The 21103-nt window shown below is 44.5% G+C and overlaps 1 protein-coding gene across 1 annotated transcript; it reads right to left on the reverse strand.

Annotated features, from left to right (window-relative positions):
* Positions 1–2524: 2524 nt before the first annotated feature.
* LOC112445146 (doublesex- and mab-3-related transcription factor C2-like) lies at positions 2525–18607 on the reverse strand. The gene is made up of 6 exons (XM_024988738.2): positions 18286–18607; positions 6598–6816; positions 6357–6514; positions 5566–5702; positions 4051–4198; positions 2525–3073 (listed from the first exon to the last, which is right to left on the reverse strand). The coding sequence occupies exons 2-6, from the start codon at positions 6810–6812 to the stop codon at positions 3027–3029; spliced, it is 705 nt and encodes a 234-aa protein (XP_024844506.1). The 5' UTR covers positions 6813–6816; positions 18286–18607; the 3' UTR covers positions 2525–3026.
* Positions 18608–21103: the final 2496 nt, after the last annotated feature.

Genomic DNA, 21103 nt, shown 5'->3' on the forward strand with positions numbered 1-21103 from the left:
CCTCCTTTGTCAAAGATAAGGTGTCCATATGTGCGTGGATTTATCTCTGGGCTTTCTATTTTGTTCCATTGATCTATATTTCTGTCTTTGTGCCAGTACCATACTGTCTTGATAACTGTGGCTTTGTAATAGAGCCTGGAGTCAAGTAGGTTGATTCCTCCAGTTCCATTCTTCTTTCTCAAGATAGCTTTGGCTATTCGAGGTTTTTTGTATTTCCATACAAATTGTGAAATTATTTGTTCTAGCTCTGTGAAGAATATCGTTGGTAGCTTGACAGGGATTGCGTTGAATCTATAAATTGCTTTGGGTAGTATACTCATTTTCACTATATTGATTCTTCCAGTCCATGAACATGGTATATTTCTCCATCTATTAGTGTCCGCTTTGATTTCTGTCACCAGTGTTTTAGAGTTTTCTATATATAGGTCTTTAGTTTCTTTAGGTAGATATATTCCTAATATTTTATTCTTTCCGTTGCAATGGTGAATGGAATTGTTTCCTTAATTTCTCTTTCTGTTTTCTCATTATTAGTGTATAGGAATGCAAGGGATTTCTGTGTGTTGATTTTATATCCTGCAACTTTACTATAATCATTGATTAGTTCTAGTAATTTTCTGGTGGAGTCTTTAGGGTTTTCTATGTAGAGGATCATGTCATCTGCAAATAGTGAGGGCTTTACTTCTTCTTTTCCAACTTGGATTCCTTTTATTTCTTTTTCTGCTCTGATTGCTGTGGCCAAAACTTCCAAAACTATGTTGAATAGTAATGGTGAAAGTGGGCACCCTTGTCTTGTTCCTGACTTTAGAGGAAATGCTTTCAATTTTTCACCATTGAGGATAATGTTTGCTGTGGGTTTGTCATATATAGCTTTTATTATGTTGAGGTATGTTCCTTCTATTCCTGCTTTCTGGAGAGTTCTTATCATAAGTGGATGTTGAATTTTGTCAAAGGCTTTCTCTGCATCTATTGAGATAATCATATGGTTTTTATTTTTCAATTTGTTAACGTGGTGTATTACATTGACTGATTTGCGGATATTGAAGAATCCTTGCATCCCTGGGATAAAGCCCACTTGGTCATGGTGTATGATCTTTTTAATGTGTTGTTGGATTCTGATTGCTAGAATTTTGCTAAGGAGTTTTGCATCTATGTTCATCAGTGATATTGGCCTGTAGTTTTCTTTTTTTGTGGGATCTTTGTCAGGTTTTGGTATTAGGGTGATGGTGGCCTCATAGAATGAGTTTGGAAGTTTACCTTCCTCTGCAATTTTCTGGAAGAGTTTGAGCAGGATAGGTGTTAGCTCTTCTCTAAATTTTTGGTAGAATTCAGCTGTGAAGCCGTCTGGACCTGGGCTTTTGCTTGCTGGAAGATTTTTGATTACAGTTTCAATTCACATGCTTGTGATGGGTCTGTTAAGATTTTCTATTTCTTCCTGGTCCAGTTTTGGAAAGTTGCACTTTTCTAAGAATTTGTCCATTTCTTCCACGTTGTCCATTTTATTGGCATATAATTGTTGATAGTAGTCTCTTATGATCCTTTGTATTTCTGTGTTGTCTGTTGTGATCTCTCCAGTTTCATTTCTAATTTTATTGATTTGATTTTTCTCCCTTTGTTTCTTGATGAGTCTGGCTAATGGTTTGTCGGTTTTATTTATCCTTTCAAAGAACCAGCTTTTGGCTTTGTTGATTTTTGCTATGGTCTCTTTTGTTTCTTTTGCATTTATTTCTGCCCTAATTTTTAAGATTTCTTTCCTTCTACTAACCCTGGGGTTCTTCATTTCTTCCTTTTCTAGTTGCTTTAGGTGTAGAGTTAGGTTATTTATTTGACTTTTTTCTTGTTTCTTGAGGTATGCCTGTATTGCTATGAACTTTCCCCTTAGGACTGCTTTTAAAGTGTCCCATAGGTTTTGGGTTGTTGTGTTTTCATTTTCATTAGTTTCTATGCAAATTTTGATTTCTTTTTTGATTTCTTCTGTGATTTGTTGGTTATTCAGCAGCGTGTTGTTCAGCCTCCATTAGTTGGAATTTTTAATAGTTTTTCTCCTGTAATTGAGATCTAATCGTACTGCATTGTGGTCAGAAAAGATGCTTGGAATGATTTCTATTTTTTTGAATTTACCAAGGCTAGATTTATCAAGAGATGTGGCAACAATGAGTCTGCATTCCTGTAGGGCAGCACTTGGCTAGAGCCAAGTGACAGCTGCTCCCTTAGGTAGAGCATGCACTCTCAGTTGGCCAGGCCCCATCTGGCTTGCTCTACTCATTTATATAATCTGCTTGATCCTGCAGACATCTGAATTTGTGGCCTTCTGGACAACTGGAAGCAGTCATTGCCAGGCAGGGTGTAGGCACTTACTTGCTGAATGAGTAAATCTCCTACCCATTTTTTTTCTCTACCATTTCCTTAACAACCATGTTAAGAAATCCCAGTTATTGAGGAAAGTGATTGTCCCTTTGAAAAGTGAATTGAACATGGTAAACTCAGGGTACTCTAGGTTATACTGTGGTAACAAGCAACACCAATATTTCAGTGCCTTACAATGAAGGTTTATTATTTTCACACATACACAAACCTAGACACAAAATGAAAACATCCTCAGATTTTCAGATGCGTGGATAAGTACATGAGCATGCGGGTATCATGAATCAAAATAACCTCTGGCTGATGAACAGATGAACTCACACAGAACCCTACTTAGAGACTGATGAGCTTAGATTGCAAAACCCTGTTTTCATAAGAGACATTATAAGACCCCAGGATCCAAGAGAGTAAAGGATGGAGGTAGAGGAATATCCACCCTCAGTCAAGGAATTGTCCCATATAATAAAAAGCACCTAAAACTTATAAAAGAGCCTAAACGCTTTTTTTTTTTTTTTAAATACAGTAAGAATTTTGGACATTAAGCATTTTGCAAATGCATAAATATACAGCATTCTAATGAGTTTCCCACTTCTGGGCTTCTAGTTCAAGAGGGAGATGCACCCCAGGTGACCAATAGGCAGAGAAATGGAGATGGCCGGCCTAGGTCAAAGAGAGGGGCTAGAAGGCTGAGGTCCTTTATCTTCATCAGGAGCTGTCAACACACAAAAAAAGGGTCAGGGCCAGGTCACATCCATTTGTCCTCCCAGCTCTCCCCTCTTTTTGTTCCACCCAGTCAAAGCTGTGTCACCTTGGACTATATTGCACAGAACTCCCTTGATTTGCCCATCTCAATTCTCGCTTCCTCCAATCCCTCCATCACAGCAGCCACATTTCTTTTTGTCAAGCCCAGGGTCTCCAAACATGCTCCTCTCTAGTTCAGACATTCCTTGGTCCCTCATCACCCACAGTTGCTGGCCAAACCTCTTAAGCCTGGCAGGCAGACCTCCGTGACTGGTAGCCTCTCCCCGCTCATCTCTTCCATCGCGTTCTAGCAGTTCCTCCAGGGTTGCCTGCTTCACTCACACTCCATATCACAGTCCATTTTGATCTGGTAGTGCCCAGCCTTCCCCCTCAGCCTTCCCAGGTGTCTAGCTCTCCTCCACCCTTCTTCTCCAGGCTCATCATTGAGATTCAGCCCCAAAACATGACCTGTGGAGGCATCCAGGCTCCACATCAAGACTGGAAGCTCCCTGAAGGCAGGAACTAGATCTTCTCTACCAGACACTTATCACCTATACACGTCCTCCCCAGATCACAGCAGACTGCAGGAGTCTGGGTAGAAAACTCTGGACTGGGAGTCAGGAGACCTGATTCTTCCACTTGATATGCTGCATGCCCTTGGTAAGTCCCTGCCATTCTCAGGGACTCAGTTTCCTTATTTCTTGACATCGGGGCAGTGAGCATTTGCTTTTGAGCACAATGCTCAACAAACGCTCAGTGATTCTCTGAACAACCATCTACTGCCACTTCGAGAGTCCGACTGAGGAGCTTGGCAGCCTGGGTCCAGAGAAGTTCAACCCCCCTTCCTCCCTCCAACTCTGACTTCCCAGTTAGCCCCTGCTTACCACAACAGCCTCCCATTTCCCAACTGTCCCCAACCCCTTGTTCTCCTTTCAAAGACCAGGCTACCTGGAGCAACGCAGGGCTGGGGCACAGAGATGGAGCCAGAAGGGGCCCAGGAAGATCTTTTCAGAGTCAGCAGAGCCTGGGCTGCTTCCAGTTTTTGCTGCCACTCTGAGGAGGCAGAAACCGAGGCCTGGTTGGAAGCTTCGGGAGCCTGAAAACAAAGGATGTGAGAGAATGGGAGCTGGGAACCCACACTCCCTCAATGCCCCTTCAGTCCCCAGCTACCCCGAGGCCTTCTGCTCTTCTCCTTCACTAAGCTTGGCCCCTGCCAGGGTTCTGGACCCCACAATCTCCCCAGACTCTGTGGCTGCAGTAGAAGGGGGTTAAGGGTGGCATGGGGCTGGAGGATCAGAGTTGAGTGTCTAGGAACAAGGAAAGGAGAGACCAGGGGATTTATCCCTTTGGCAGGCACATACTACCAGTGAGGAGGGGGCCGAGAGTTTACAATATCTGCATGTGGGAGTCTGAATGGCCATTAGGTGTTGTGGCTTAGACAAGTCGCTTCCCCTGCCTGGCCTGTCCTCTTTTCCATTTTTTTTTTTTTTTTTTCCTGTATCTTTCCAGAGACACTAATTCCTCTCAGCTTTTTTATTTTATTTTTTAAAATTTTATTTTATTTTTAAACTTTACAATATTGTATTAGTTTTGCCAAATATCGAAATGAATCCGCCACAGGTATACCCGTGCTATGGGACATCAGAAGTGTCTGCATTTTAATCTGCGAGGCACCTGGAGAGACGTGCTTACTGTTCCTGTCCAGGGACTGGTTCTTGCCCCTATATTCCCCAATCCCCAAGGGGCTTGAAGGGCCAGCTTGACTCATCTCCAGGACACTTTCTCTGATGGTTATTAGACTCTGGCCTGGGCAAGATGGTGTCCCTCACCATTATGGCTCCCCTTCTCAGCAGAAGCTTCTCTCCCATCTGTTTGTTTCATGTGGAATAACAGCCTCCACTTGTCAAAGGCCTGTGATGTGGCAGGCCCTGTGCTAGTCCTCTTTGCAATGCTATGTTGCTGTTGTTGTTCAGTTGCTAAATCATGTCTGACTCTTTGTGACCCCGCGGACTGCAGCATGGCAGGCTTCCCTGTCCTTCACTATCTCCTCGAGTTTGCTCAAGCTTATGTCCACTGAGTCGGTGATGCCATCCAACCATCTCATCCTCTGTCACCCCCTTCTCCTGCCCTCAATCTTTCCCAGCATCAGGGTCTTTTCCAATGAGTCGGCAGTTCTCTATAGGTGTAGAATACTGTCCCCTCTCAGCACACTGGTAGGAAATAGAGGCTCGGATATGTAAAGTCACGTGTCCAAAGTCTCACAGATTGGGAATGGCAGAGCTGAGAGAGCCCCTAAGTCTGAGATGCCTGCTCCTCCTCCCCTTCCTCCACCTCGCCCCCCGCCCCCAGTTGCCCTGTACTGCCTCCATCTCCTCCTTCTAGCTCCAGAGCCTTAAGCAGAAGGTTTGGACACTCAGTAACACAATATACAAGTAGCCCCATGGTCTTTCTCACTCTACTCGCCTGCTGGGCAGGGCAGGGGATCTGTGCGACTTCCTCAAAAGAGAAATTGTTAGTTGCTTCTTCAAGGGTGCTGGAGTCCAGGACAGAGACAAAGAGTCCAGGACTTGACCGAGCAGCAGAGCGCCTTCGAAGATTGTCTGCAGGAACAGAGAGCACAGGTTGGAGCCAGGAACCAAGCCGGCCATGGAGAGGAGATGTGGGCATATTTTGGGGCAAGGATAGGAGCCCGGAATGCCAGAGCTGAGAAGACCTTCAAGACCACCTAGTCCTCTTCTTCATTTTGGGACTGAAGACTATGAGATCCATAGAGAAGTAGTTTTCCCTCAGGGTCATATGGCAAGTTGTAGTAGGGTTAGAGATGGTACCCAGGTCTTCAGGACACAGAAAGGGCTCTGAGCAGTGGCTGAGGTCAGAGCTTCCCACACTGGCCCCAGACTCCTCCTCGGGGATTGCACAGGGGTGAGCCTCGAGCTGAGGTGTGATGTTCTCCTTCCCAACTGTGAGACACTGGGGACACCTTAGGTGAGCCTTACCCTCTGGCCCCATCCCACTCTACCTCATCCCCAACCTGTCCCCCTCTAGACCCTTTTTGATTTCCCAGATCTCTCCTTCCCACCAACACTTGGTAGATAATACTGATGGCATTTTTATAGTTGGGGGAGCTAAGGCCTGAAGAGTAACTTTCCCAAGGAGGAAAGCCACATAGAAACTGGGTGGTAGGACTGCTGACAGAACTACTCATGCTCCCTACACCCGAAACGCCAACTCCCTCCCTGGCCAGAGACACTCACCGGGGACTCTTGCTTGAGTGCCCGACTTCTTGCCACGGCTGCGAGCTCTGGGAGAGGTAGTCCCACCCCTGATCCGTCCTCGAGTCGGGCGCCTCCTTAGGTGTGGCCCCTGGTCCGTCTTCAAGTCACGTTCAGCAGGCAAGATGCTGTCGTGTTCCCTAAAGTGGGAGGATTGTGGGTCTAAGGTCAGTCACCTTTAGAGGAGGCCTCCTCCCCTGCCCTTGTCAGATGCCATACTCACGAGGAGAGAACACATTTGTGACACTTGCAGGCCTGGAAGAGGCAGAGGTGCTCCTCGTCCTTGATTTGGTCAGTGATGCCATGGTTGTGGCAGCGGGCACAGCGACGTATAGATCCTCTGGGGCCAAGTTCAATGCCACGTGGGGCTCCGGTCTCAAGTCCAGGGGTGGAGTCGGGGAGGCAGGAGGGCATACCAGGCATTTCATTGGGATCCATGGTTCTAGGGCAAGGAGTGGAGGTCAGAGTGGCCACATGATCCCCTACCCGCTACGTACTTCCTCTGCCCCTGGAAAACCCCATCTGAGGTGGCTGGATTCTTCTCCATCCAGCTCACTGCTGAAATGAGATTGCACCCTCTCTTCTTGCTCATGTAGCCTCCTTCCCAGGAAGCCCCACTCACATATAGGCCAGTTCCAAGAAACTCTGGGCGTGGGTCCTGTATACTTCCAATCCAATTATTACTCCCCCCTGCTTACCTTCACTTCCCATGGACCCCCGACCCCTTCAGGCATACACATGCACTCTCGTGCCTCCTTCAACAAATACTACTTCCGTGTCTCATGTTTATCATCCTGTATTCTGCTATGCCCAACTATTATTCCTGGCATCCCTTTCCACAATTGTCTTCCTCGCCTCCTGCATTCATCCACTCCCTGCTCATGATTCTTATGTCCTGCACTCAATTCTATTATTGGTCTCATGTATGCCCTACATTCAATTTTCCTCTCATCTTCCATTCCAATTTTTTCTTGCACTCTATCAAAATCTTAATTGTTTTCGTGCTCCCTCTTTAAAGTGACACCCCGAAATCATATCATATCATGAAATCCTATACTCCGCCTGCATCTCAAGCCCTTCTTTCAATGATTACTTTCACTCATCCCCTCATCGACTTACCAAGTAGATGTTTGTTGAGCCCCCTATTGAACGCCAGACGCTGATCTAGTCAACAGCCAACTCCTCACTGCACTAATTGTTCTCTTGCAGCAGCACACCCTCTCTGCTTTCATGCAACCCGTGCATCCCCTCCTCAGCCTCCCAACAATCTTCCCAGCTCCTCTCCAACACCTTCAACAATTATGCTTGAGCACAGCTTCCCCTCCTGCCAAACCCAGAGTTCGCCACCTCCCTGCTCTCAGCTTACCCAACCATTCCCTGTCACCCCCACCTCAGAATCATGAGGTGGCGGGGGTGCGGGTGGGGGGACAGAAGCCCTGCCCCAGCGGCCAGAGGCCAGGGGTCAGGAGTCTGGAGCAAGCGATCATCTCACAGGACTTCAGCCAAGGAGAGATGCGGTGTGGGGTGTGGAGTGGGGGGAGGGGTGGGGCGGGGTGGGATCCGAGGTACCCTGCGGAGGTGGAGGAGAGAAGAGGGACTGGGGATCCAGAGCGGGAGGGAGGGAGGAAAGAAATGATGCGGAGAATGAGGGTCCTGTTCCTGATGCCAGTCTATGGTTACCCCAGCCCCCAGCAGGTCAGGATCAATCTATTGGGACAGGAGGCCCGAGGGAAGACCCAGCTCTCAGTCCCTTTCCCGCCCTTCCTTCAAAAGACAGTGAGCTTCCAGCTCTGCTTTTCACTTCCCACCGCTGTGGTCAGTGACCAATGAGCTTCAAGTTCGTCTGAAGGTCACGACAAAAACCCTGCGCTCTCTTCAACTCCCTTGCACTTCTCCTCCTGCTGGGTGGCTTTACTGGGCCTGCCATTCGACTCCAGAACTGAAGTGGAGCTTTGTGCTCCCCAAACCTTGTTTCCCAAACTCTTTGCTTTTTGGATGTGAAATACTGTGTGCTAAGTTTCTTCAGTCATGTCCGACTCTTTTGAGAGCCTATGGACTATATAGCCCACCAGGCTCCTCTGTCCATGACGTTCTGCAGGCGAGAATACTGGAGTGGGTTGCCATTTCCTTCTGCATGGGATCTTCCCGATCCAGGCATCCAACCTATGTCCCTCTCTTTTTTTTTTTTTTTTTTAATTTTATTTTATTTTTAAACTTTACAAACTGTATTAGTTTTGCCAAATATCAAATTGAATCCGCCACAGGTATACATATGTTCCCCTTCCTGAACCCTCCTCCGTCCTCCCTCCCCATACCCTCCCTCTGGGTCGTCCCAGTGCATTAGCCCCAAGCATCCAGTATCGTGCATCGAACCTGGACTGGCAACTCGTTTCATACATGATATTATACATGTTTCAATGCCATTCTCCCAAATCTTCCCACCCTCTCCCTCTGCAACAGAGTCCATAAGACTGTTCTATACATCAGTGTCTCTTTTGCTGTCTCGTACACAGGGTTATTGTTAGCATCTTTCTAAATTCCATATATATGCGTTAGTATACTGTATTGGTGTTTTTCTTTCTGGCTTACTTCACTCTGTATAATAGGCTCCAGTTTCATCCACCTCATTAGAACTGATTCAAATGTATTCTTTTTAATGGCTGAGTAATACTCCATTGTGTATATGTACCACAGCTTTCTTATCCATTCATCTGCTGATGGGCATCTAGGTTGCTTCCATGTCCTGGCTATTATAAACAGTGCTGCGATGAACATTGGGGTACACGTGTCTCTTTCCCTTCTGGTTTCCTCAGTGTGTATGCCCAGCAGTGGGATTGCTGGGTCATAAGGCAGTTCTATTTCCAGTTTTTTAAGGAATCTCCACACTGTTCTCCATAGTGGCTGTACTAGTTTGCATTCCCACCAACAGTGTAAGAGGGTTCCCTTTTCCCCACACCCTCTCCAGCATTTATTGCTTGTAGACTTTTGGATCGCAGCCATTCTGACTGGCGTGAAATGGTACCTCATAGTGGTTTTGATTTGCATTTCTCTGATAATGAGTGATGTTGAGCATCTTTTCATGTGTTTGTTAGCCCTCTGTATGTCTTCTTTGGAGAAATGTCTATTTAGTTCTTTGGCCCACTTTTTGATTGGGTCATTTATTTTTCTTGAGTTGAGCTGTAGGAGTTGCTTGTATATTTTTTGAGATTAGTTGTTTGTCAGTTGCTTCATTTGCTATCATTTTCTCCCATTCTGAAGGCTGCCTTTTCACCTTGCTAATAGTTTCCTTTGTTGTGCAGAAGCTTTTAAGGTTAATTAGCTCCCATTTGCTTATTTTTGCTTTTATTTCCAATATTCTGGGAGGTGGGTCATAGAGGATCCTGCTGTGATGTATGTCGGAGAGTGTTTTGCCTATGTTCTCCTCTAGGAGTTTTATAGTTTCTGGTCTTACGTTGAGATCTTTAATCCATTTTGAGTCTATTTTTGTGTATGGTGTTAGAAAGTGTCCTAGTTTCATTCTTTTACAAGTCGTCGACCAGTTTTCCCAGCACCACTTGTTAAAGAGATTGTCTTTAATCCATTGTATATTCTTGCCTCCGTTGTCAAAGATAAGGTGTCCATATGTGCGTGGATTTATCTCTGGGCTTTCTATTTTGTTCCATTGATCAATATTTCTGTCTTTGTGCCAGTACCATACTGTCTTGATAACTGTGGCTTTGTAGTAGAGCCTGAAGTCAGGTAGGTTGATTCCTCCAGTTCCATTCTTCTTTCTCAAGATAGCTTTGGCTATTCGAGGTTTTTTGTATTTCCATACAAATTGTGAAATTATTTGTTCTAGCTCTGTGAAGAATACTGTTGGTAGCTTGATAGGGATTGCATTGAATCTATAAATTGCTTTGGGTAGTATACTCATTTTCACTATATTGATGCTTCCAATCCATGATCATGGTATATTTCTCCATCTATTAGTGTCCGCTTTGATTTCTGTCACCAGTGTTTTATAGTTTTCTATATATAGATCTTTAGTTTCTTTAGGTAGATATATTCCTAAGTATTTTATTCTTTCCGTTGCAATGGTGAATGGAATTGTTTCCTTAATTTCTCTTTCTGTTTTCTCATTATTAGTGTATAGGAATGCAAGGGATTTCTGTGTGTTGATTTTATATCCTGCAACTTTACTATAATCATTGATTAGTTCTAGTAATTTTCTGGTGGAGTCTTTAAGGTTTTCTATGTAGAGGATCATGTTATCAGAGCAGAAATAAATGCAAAAGAAACAAAAGAGACCATAGCAAAAATCAACAAAGCCAAAAGCTGGTTCTTTGAAAGGATAAATAAAACTGACAAACCATTAGCCAGACTCATCAAGAAACAAAGGGAGAAAAATCAAATCAATAAAATTAGAAATGAAACTGGAGAGATCACAACAGACAACACGAAATACAAAGGATCATAAGAGACTACTATCAACAATTATATGCCGATAAAATGGACAACGTGGAAGAAATGGACAAATTCTTAGAAAAGTGCAACTTTCCAAAACTGGACCAGGAAGAAATAGAAAATCTTAACAGACCCATCACAAGCATGTGAATTGAAACTGTAATCAAAAATCTTCCAGCAAGCAAAAGCCCAGGTCCAGACGGCTTCACAGCTGAATTCTACCAAAAATTTAGAGAAGAGCTAACACCTATCCTGCTCAAACTCTTCCAGAAAATTGCAGAGGAAGGGTAAACTTCCAAACTCATTCTATGAGGCCACCATCACCCTAATACCAAAACCTGACAAAGATCCCACAAAAAAGAAAACTACAGGCCAATATCACTGATGAACATAGATGCAAAACTCCTTAGCAAAATTCTAGCAATCAGAATCCAACAACACCATTAAAAAGATCATACACCATGACCATGTAGGCTTTATCCCAGGGATGCAAGGATTCTTCAATATCCGCAAGTCAATCAATGTAATACACCACATTCACAAATTGAAAAATAAAAGCTATATGATTATCTCAATAGATGCAGAGAAAGCCTTTGACAAAATTCAACATCCATTTATGATAAAAACTCAACCTATTTCTCTTAAGTCTCCTGCATTGACAGGAGGATTTTTTGCCACTAGTGCCACCTGGGAAGCCCTTGAATACTGTATATGCGAGCATTTTTAAACAGGCATCCTTGGTATTCTGTAAATTACTTTTTACAAAATTCAGCCTGTGTTTTTAAGATCCCTCTGTATTCCTATGTCAGTCAGTTCAGTTCAGTTCCGTTCAGTCACTCAGTCGTGTCCAACTCTTTGCGGACCCCATGAATCGCAGCACACCAGGCCTCCCTGTCCGTCACCAACTCCCGGAGTTCACTCAGACTCACATCCATCGAGTCAGTGATGCCATCTGTCGTCCCCTTCTCCTCCTGCCCCCAATCCCTCCAGCATCAGTCTTTTCCAGTGAGTCAACTCTTCGCATGAGGTGGCCAAAGTACTGGAGTTTTCAGCTTTAGCATCAGTCCTTCCAAAGAAATCCCAGGGCTGATCTCCTTCAGAATGGACTGGTTTGGATCTCCTTGCAGTCCAAGGGACTCTCAAGAGTCTTCTCCAACACCACAGTTCAAAAGCATCAATTTCCTATGTCAGGGATTCTCAATTCGAAATCCGATTTTGCAGCCCCAGGGAACAATGGGCAGTGTGTGGAGTCATTTTGGTCTTCATTTGTGTCTCTGAGTTCCCTGTCTGTTCCACAGATAAGTCCAATCTATCCTGGGCCAGTACTACACTCTCTTAATTTTTATCTGTTAGTAAGACATCTTGATCTCTGGTGGGACAAGTCCTCACACCTTATTCATCATTTCCAGGCACATCTTTGCTATTCTTTGCCTTTTGTCCTTCCTAAACTCAAAAATGTAAATGTCAGGATCAGCATGTCGTGTTCCCTGAAAACTCATCTGCGGTAGATTTGGATTACATTTTCATTGAATCTGTGGATCAGTTAAGGGAGAATTGACTATCTTTATGATATTCAGCCTTCCTAGTCACCAACATGGAATGGCTCTCTATTTTTGTGGCTCTTCTTTAACGTTGGAATCCTTCAGCTTAGTGTTTATCTTTTTTACGTTCAGATTTTGTACCTCCTTTTTGTATTTATCCCTAGATACTCCCTGGTGGCTCAGACAGTAAAGAATCTGCCTTGCAATGCGGGAGACCCAGGTTCATTCCCTGGGACGGGAAGATCTCCTGGAGAAGGAAATGGCAAACCACTCCAGGATTCTTGCCTGGAGAATCCCAAGGACAGAGAAGCCTGGTGGGCTACAGTCCATGGGGTCGCAAAGAGTCAGACGTGATCTGAGCGACTTGCACTTTCAAGATACTCTGGAACCATGTTGCTCTGGTGCTTGATATCTGTTCAAAATGACATTTTCTATCTCTTTCTAATTTATAGAAATCCATTTGACTTAATATATCTCGATCTTAAAGTCAGCCACCATGCTAAACTCTGTGACATTTTATCATGTGTCTAGAGGTGGTCTGCAGTTTTCTGTGAATCTGTGAGTTTACAAGTTTCTTACTGGCTGGCTAGGACATCCACTACCAGGTCAAATGGAGATGGCAAAATTGGGCATCTTTGGGTTGTTCCTAATATTAAACAGAATGTTGCCAACATTTCCATATTAAAATGGGCTTTCTGTGTTTGTTTCATTGTTTACTTCTTTCTTTTATTCTCTCTTCCTCCTTTTCTGTCTTTCCTCCCTTCCTCCTTTATTTTTTCCTTCTCACTTTTGTTTCTTTTTCTTCCTCTCTCTCTCTCTCCCTCCTCTCTTTTTTCTTTCCTTCTTTCCCTTTATCAGATTAAGGAGCATCCTTATATTTCTAGTTTAATAAGTTTGTCTTAAAAATCATGAATAGATAATTGGGTTTTAATTTGGGGGCCTCTATTGAAATGATCAGGGCTCTATTCATTTGGATCTGTTAATATAATGAGGATTATTTATAAGATTTCTTTCAAATTTTTTAGTGAAGTATATCTTATAATCAAGAAAGAATCAAAATCGTACATGTGCATCTTAGTGAGTTTTCAAAAATTAAACATACGCATTCAGTTAGCACCTGGAGCAGGCAGCAGAATATATTAGCAAGACCCAAACCTCTCTCATGCCCCCTTCCACCAGATTTGCTCTCCTAGGATAGACGTAGCTATACATCACAGTGTATCATCTTTTGTGTACACTGGTGAGTTCACTTTGCTAAAGTTTTGCCTGGAATTTGCCTGCCTTCTGTTCATGAGCAAGATTGACTTGATGTTTCTCTCCTCAGAGCATAATTGCTGGTTCCAGGGTCAAGGTTTTCTAGTCTCATAGACTAAGTGGAGCAACTTAGTTGCCCTCTTTGCTATCCTCTGGCAGTGTTCAGGTAAGATTAGTGTATCTGTCTTTGAAACTTTTCATTAAAACCTGACCACTAATCTAGGTTGACCACTAAGCTAGGAGGCCTGTTTTATTTGCTTAAAAATTTTACTGTGATGGGAGAGGGGAGGAAAGGAGATGTATGAAGAGTCACTGAAACATACATTACCATATATAAAGAGATAGCCACTCCACCTTTCGGCATTTCTCTCAGTAGCCGGCTTCTTCAGCTCCAAGCCTGGGATACATGATGCAGAAAGGAAAACCCCAGGGAACTCACCACCGTGTCCTTTCTCCAGGTTCTGAGATCCGTAGTTGATCCACCTTCTCCTCCCCACATTGCAGAGCCTTATGTTATTTTATATATGGCAACCAGGGTTTTAAGTGGTACTTGGTGGGAAGAATAGGAAACGTTCATCCACTCTGTCTTCCCAGAAGCAGAGTTGTCCATATGAAACTTAATATAAATTTTGACTTTTAGCTCATATTCAAGTTTAAAATTCAATCTAAATTCAAAACGTGAGTCTGAGTGAACTCTGGAGTTGGTGATGGACAGGGAGGCCTGGCGTGCTGTGATTCATGGGATTGCAAAGAGTCGGACACGAATGAGTGACTGATCTGATCTGATCAATTTAAATTAATTAATTTTAGTTCAGCTTAAAATAACAGTTTTTAAAATTAAAATTAAACATAGTTTTTGAATTTAACATACCCATCTTTGATTAAAAATTATAAATGCAAGAAACCAGCAGTTCTATCTAATAATCTATTTGAAAATATGCACACACACACACACACACACGCACACACAAAATCCATGTGGCTTGAAAAGATAGAAAATAACATTCAGAATATTCCCAGATAAATCAGGAATAATTAAAATGGTTTCATCATAGGTAAAATCCAAATTTTGGGTTAGAACGATCCTTTCATGGGGAAAGTTTTCAGTCCCTAATTTGGGTATTTTTCCAAATGTCTAAGGTATATCTACTTTGTTGAGTTAATACTCAGAAAACATATTATTCATCTTTAAAATAAAAATGATTTTTTCTGTGCATGTGTGCTAAGTCACAGGGATGGGGGAGCCTGGTGGGCTGCCGTCTATGAGGTCGCACAGAGTCAGACACGACTGAAGCGACTTAGCAGCAGCAGCAGCAGTGCTAAGTCACTTCAGTCGCGTCTGCCTCTTTGTGACCCTATAGACTTGTGGCTCACCAGGCTCCTTTGTCCGGGGATTCTCCAGGCAAGAATACTGCAGTGGGTTGCCACGCCTTCCACAGGGGATCTTCTCCACCTGGGGATCGAACCCATGTCTCTAATGTGTCCTGCATTGGCAGGCAGGTTCTTTACCACTAATACCATCTGGGAAGCCCAGCTATTCCCGTAAAGGTTGCTAACGTGACAATCAAGAAATCCAGTAAATGTGGCAAATTGGTCACTCGGTAAACTCACTAATTTTAGTGAAAGTGAAAGTCTCTAGGTCTTGTCGAACTCTGCAACCCTATGGACTATACAGTCCATGGAATTCTCTAGGCCCGAATACTGGAGTGGGTAGCCTTTCCCTTCTCCAGGGAATCTTCCCAACCAGGGATCGAACCCAGGTCTCCTGCATTGCAGGCAGATTCTTCACCAGCTGAGCCACAAGGGAAGCTCAGCTTTGAATGCTGACAGCCTGCAATCATGGTGAAAACCGGCAGCCTGGCAGCCACCAGAGGGAGCAGAAATGGGACAGGCTCCTGCAGAGCCTTGTTCCCAGATAAGGTTCCCAGGTCATTATTTGTCCTGTCTGGTAGTTCCCTAGAAGACTCACTTGGGTGGCTTTCTCTGACAGACCTTACCCAGTTTGAAATCCTTTTCCCTGATGGCATTTGGCAAGAACACCTAGAGGCACAAACTGAATGCAACAATACATTAAAGGGATCATACTTAGTAATACTTAGAAAATACTTAGTAGTCTACAGAAAACAAAATCATCTCTCAGATCTGATATGCATTTAACCTGGTTACAGGATAGAAACTCAACGGGAAAAAGTCCTCTCTATTTCAGCATACCAGGAACAAATGATTGGAGATGGAAGAAACTTAAATATCACTTACAATAGCACTGAAATAAATGAAATACCTATTAAGAAGCTTAATGTAGTATTGCAAGACTCATATACAGGTATCTATTAAATATTGCTAAGAAAAATTAAAGAAGATGCAAATTAAATGGAGATACACTGTGTTTTCGGAGAAGGCGATGGCACCGCACTCCAGTACTCTTGCCTGGAAAATCCCATGGACGGAGGAGCCTGGTAGGCTGCAGTCCATGGGGTCGCTAAGAGTCGGACTCGACTGAGCGACTTCACTTTCACTTTTCACTTTCATGCACTGGAGAAGGAAATGGCAACCCACTCCAGTGTTCTTGCCTGGAGAATCCCAGGGACGGGGGAGTCTGGTGGGCTGCTGTCTCTGGGGTTGCACAGAGTTGGACACGACTGAAGTGACTTAGCAGCAGCAGCAGCAGCAGCAGCAGCAGCAGCATACTATGTTTGTGGATCAGAAGACTCCAGAAGGTTTAAGATGTCAGGTCTCTAGTAATTCATCTATCGATTTGTCATAATCATAATTAGAATGAAAAGTTATTTCTAAAACTTATATGGAAATGCAAAGGACGTAGAATAGCTAAAGCCATTTGGAAAAGAACAAAGATGGAGGACTTACGGTACCAAATTCCCTGACTTAATGTGAACCTATAGTAGTCGTGACAGTGTGGTATTACCATAAAACTAGATGTATGGATCAGTGGATAAAATAGAAAGCCCAGAAACAGATGTACACAAAAATATGGTCAGTTGATTTGTGACAAAAGGTGCTAAGATAATTAAATTAACTGATAATTAACTATTAGAGCTGGAGAAAGGGAATCTCTGTATGGAAACCACCAATAAACGTCAATACCTCTCACTGCATGCAAAAGCCCTCAAAATAAATAATAGAGCTAAGTGTAAGTTGTGAACCTACAAGAAAATAATGGGAGAAAACCTTTGTGCCATGAGGTTAGGCAAAGATATCTTAGGTAGAACTTTCATTCAAAAACTGAATAATAAAGGATAAATAATCAATGGACCATCATGAAAGTTGCTGCTGCTGCGTCACTTCAGTCGTGTCCAACTCTGTGTGACCCCATAGACGGCATCCCACCAGGCTCCCCCATCCCTGGGACTCTTCAGGCAAGAACACTGGAGTGGGTTGCCATTTCCTTCTCCAATGCGTCTAAGAGAAAAGTGAAAGTGAAGTCGTTCAGTCATGTCCGACCCTCAGCGACCCCATGGACTGCAGCCTTCCAGGCTCCTCCATCCATGGGATTTTCCAGGCAGGAGTACTGGAGTGGGGTGCCATTGCCTTCTCCATCATGAAAGTTAACAATACTCAAAATCTTTTGCTTCTCAAAATCCAGGGCTCTGTATCTCTGTGTGGCACCACTTTTTACCCCTATACTTAAGTGGCATGACTGACTTTCTTCTGAAACCCTAGAAGAGAACCCCGAGTCTACTTATTTTCAGTTGCAAAATCTGCACTTTATTGTCTCAGGCGACTGCTTGCATAGCTCTCCCCATTCTCTATTTCCTGGCCAACTTCTTTCTTCACTCATTTCAGGCATGCCTTCTCTGGGAAATCTCTAAGACTCCATTCCAACTCTCAAGGCTGGTGGCTGCCCCTCCTCCATCTTCTCATAGCCATCTCCCTGTATTGTTATCATCCTGGGTTTCTTGCTTTTTTGTTTCTTTTTTTTTTTGACTTCTGTCCCACTGAATGAGTTGAAGCAGTAACAGAACCTCATCCATTTTATAACCTCAGACCATGACCTGTGGTAGGCTCCTGAAGACAATCAATCAGTCCTGTATCCTCACATGTATATAAAAGATGTCTTCCTAAGCAACACCATTATTTCAAAAACCAGATAAAGACTCTTAGGCCACCTACGTCCTCTTTTCCTTCCAGTTACTGTTTGCAGGGGGCTCCCTTGAAGTCAGTGGAGCACAGCCTCATAGTTCTAGGTGATAAACAGGGGCCACAACTAGGCAGCTTCTCTTAAAATCCAAGTATCAACGATGGAATCTCATATAACATAGGACTAGGTAACAAGGAGCACTCACCTCAGTTGTTCTGCTTTCAGCTTAGTCCAGGCCAGGCCCTTCCCCTTCCCCTCTGTCCCTCACATTTTCCAAGACCTCCCCCCACCCACCAGGCCCCAAATCGCCTGTCCACTACCCACTAGATGCTGACTGTCTCACAGACATGGCATCTCACATAACCCGCACCCCGGCCCCTGCCACCCGAGAGGAAAAACTCCGGTCTTGATTGGGACTGTGGATGCCATCACCAAGTTTACCCTCCTTTCTTTGATAACCCATTTGGACCCATATACCTCCCTGGGGCTTTTAGGTACACAATCCTATGACTCTAAATGTGGGGAGGGTCCACATACACACCCCTGTCTATCACATCCCCACCAAATGACAACTCACCATCTGCTTTCTTTCTTCAGCACTCAGAAACCTGGCTTGAGCCTGCTGGGAGGTTCAGTGGAAAGAAGAAAAAGAGAGACAGAGAGAAGGGAAGGGTGGGAGTAAGACACACAACAACAGCAGGGACGTCACATACCAAAAATGTATCCACTGCTTGAGCACATTGCACCGGGTTGCAGGAGGGAGGAAAGACAGGGCGGGGCCAGAGGGGCTGGAAGGATGTGGAGGAGCCAGCTCCTCAGCCTCTTTGCACACAGCAGAGTCAAGAGCTTAGCTGGTCTCTTCAAAGAAGTCCTGTTGGTCACTACACACACATCACACCTTCCTAGAAGCAGGCCCTTCCTTCCACCTCCTGACCTGGCAAGTCTGCTTTCCCCTTGGTGTCATGGAATGTCAGCCCCTGGGGCTGGGATGTGGTCTGTAGAGGTCACTGTTGTATCCCCAGCATCTGGAACAGTGTTGCAGTGCACATACTACTTGTTGAATGAGGTAGTGAATATCAGGGAAGGCACGGAGATTAGGATGAGGCCGCTCTCTCTCGCCCTCTCTGTCTCTCTGTCTCTTTTCCTGCAGAACACGAAGATCCAGCTTAAAGACACTGAGGAATTTGTGGTTTCATCTGACACTATGTAGAACCCATCCAGTGGCACAAGCTTGCTCAGGGAGCCTTCTGGTCCCCAAGGGTGTCGGAGGAGCCAGTTCTAGAGAGCCCTGGCCTGTTTCACCCAGTCCTTCAGGTGAGAGGCTCAGAGTCAGCCTCTGCCTCTCTCGCTGCTCACAGCCAAGCCAACATGCTTCCCCTTCCTGCTTGACCTAGAGAGCCCCAGGCCAAGCCTGCCTTCCCCCAGGGTTCCCAAAGGTTCAACTGTCACTCTGCTTTCCTTTCTAGGGGAGGATATCAGACACTGGGAAGCTGAGACCTCAGGACCCACAGACACAGACTCATGAACAGTGACCAAGCTCCCTCTGCTGCCACCCATCCCTACTTTCCCCCGTTTCTCGGTCACTGGGCCTGAAATAAATACTGGCACATTGGACTGTTTTCACTTCACCTTTACAACTATGAAGCTTTCAACACTGACTCCAGCCTCAGGTGGACTGGGGAATGTCAGTGGTGGAGGTGGGGTGGTGAAGGGTGGGAGATAGCATCTCACTTTGCCCTTTAAGGCTGTACTAGCTCCTTCTTGGGGCAGTGCCACTGGCTCCTCGGTCATGGTTGCAATAGACTTCAGCCAATAAAGAGTGAATTTTCCACAGCAGAGAGCTCTGACCCTCATGGGGAAGGACTAAGCCAGGAATAAGAAAGGAATAACATCTCTCTTCTCTTGACACCACAGGGAGTCTTCATGTCTGAGAACAACTGCGCAGTGGTTATATGGAAGGGGATGGGGGAGGTACCCTTAAAAAAAATCTCTAGATCCAAAGAAAAACTCTTAGCCCCACATATATAGAGTCAACTCCCAAGCACACCCACTCCACCACAAGACAGCCCTTCCAACAGGCAACTTCGTCCCTAACTGCAGATTATTCATTTTCATATGATGAGGGTTTTTTTTTTTTTTTTTGCCTTCGTAAGGTGACCTTGATATGTATTGCAACATAATATCAGTAGGGCAAGTCTGTCCCAGGGGTTGGAACCTATTTGTTCCTTTTAACCCAACAACACATGAAGGCCCTGTTAGGTGTTGCAACACCAAATTTACCAGGCAGCAGATAAACATATAGGAAGAGCTCTTCAATATCAAAGAGGATAACTGGCACATGCCAAACATTCTTTTCTCTTAACTCACGTAGTCCACTATTCAAGGCCAGAGTGGGAAAAAAGTGCTTGAACAGCACCTGCTACGTGAAGGAATTGTCCTTTAGTTGTTTAGAGTCCCAATGCCTTTGAGAATTAACGAATCCCAGGTGGTATAAGGCTCTGGTCAGTTCAGTACAGTTCAGTCACTCAGTCGTGTCCGACTCTTTGTGACCCCATGAATAGCAGCACGCCAGGCCTCCCTGTCCATCACCAACTCCCAGAGTTCACTCAGACTCACATCCATCGAGTCAGTGATGCCACCCAGCCATCTCATCCTCTGTCCTCCCCTTCTCCTCCTGCCCCCAATCCCTCCCAGCATCAGAGTCTTTTCCAATGAGTCAACTCTTCGCAGGAGGTGGCCAAAGTACTGGAGTTTCAGCTTTAGCATCATTCCTTCCAAAGAACTCCCAGGGCTGATCTCCTTCAGATTGGACTGGTTGGATCTCCTTGCAGTCCAAGGGACTCTCAAGAGTCTTCTCCAACACCATAGTTCAAAAGCATCAATTCTTCAGCGCTCACCTTTCTTTACAGTCCAACTCTCACATCCATACATGACCACAGGAAAAACCATAGCCTTGACTAGATGAACCTTTGTTGGCAAAGTAATGTCTCTGCTTTTGAATATGCTATCTAGGTTGGTCATAACTTTCCTTCCAAGGAGTAAGCGTCTTTTAATTTCATGGCTACAGTCACCATCTGCAGAGATTTTGGAGCCCCGAAAAATAAAGTCTGACACTGTTTCCATGGTTTCCCCATCTATTTCCCATGAAGTGATGGGACCGGATGCCATGATCTTCGTTTTCTGAATGTTGAGCTTTAAGCCAACTTTTTCACTCTCCACTTTCACTTTCATCAAGAGGCTCTTTAGTTCCTCTTCACTTTCTGCCATAAGGGTGGTGTCATCTGCATATCTGAGGTTATTAATATTTCTCCCGGCAATCTTGATTCCAGCTTGTGTTTCTTCCAGTTATAACACACTAAAGAATCATAGTTACATTATACAGAGAACTCTGCTGA

This window comes from Bos taurus, chromosome X (genome assembly GCF_002263795.3).
Source record: "Bos taurus isolate L1 Dominette 01449 registration number 42190680 breed Hereford chromosome X, ARS-UCD2.0, whole genome shotgun sequence".
NCBI lineage: Eukaryota > Metazoa > Chordata > Mammalia > Artiodactyla > Bovidae > Bos > Bos taurus.

What these genes read in the sequence shown, in the direction of transcription:
- LOC112445146 (XM_024988738.2), bottom strand. Translation starts at nt 6,812, where the DNA reads ATGGATCCCAATGAAATGCCTGGTATGCCCTCCTGCCTCCCCGACTCC. An exon ending in CACAAATGTGTTCTCTCCTC is followed by an intron (nt 6,515 to 6,597) that starts GTGAGTATGGCA and finishes CTCCCACTTTAG; the next exon opens with GGAACACGACAGCATCTTGC. An exon ending in TCCCCTGCCCTGCCCAGCAG is followed by an intron (nt 4,199 to 5,565) that starts GCGAGTAGAGTG and finishes CTTTGTTTTCAG; the next exon opens with GCTCCCGAAGCTTCCAACCA.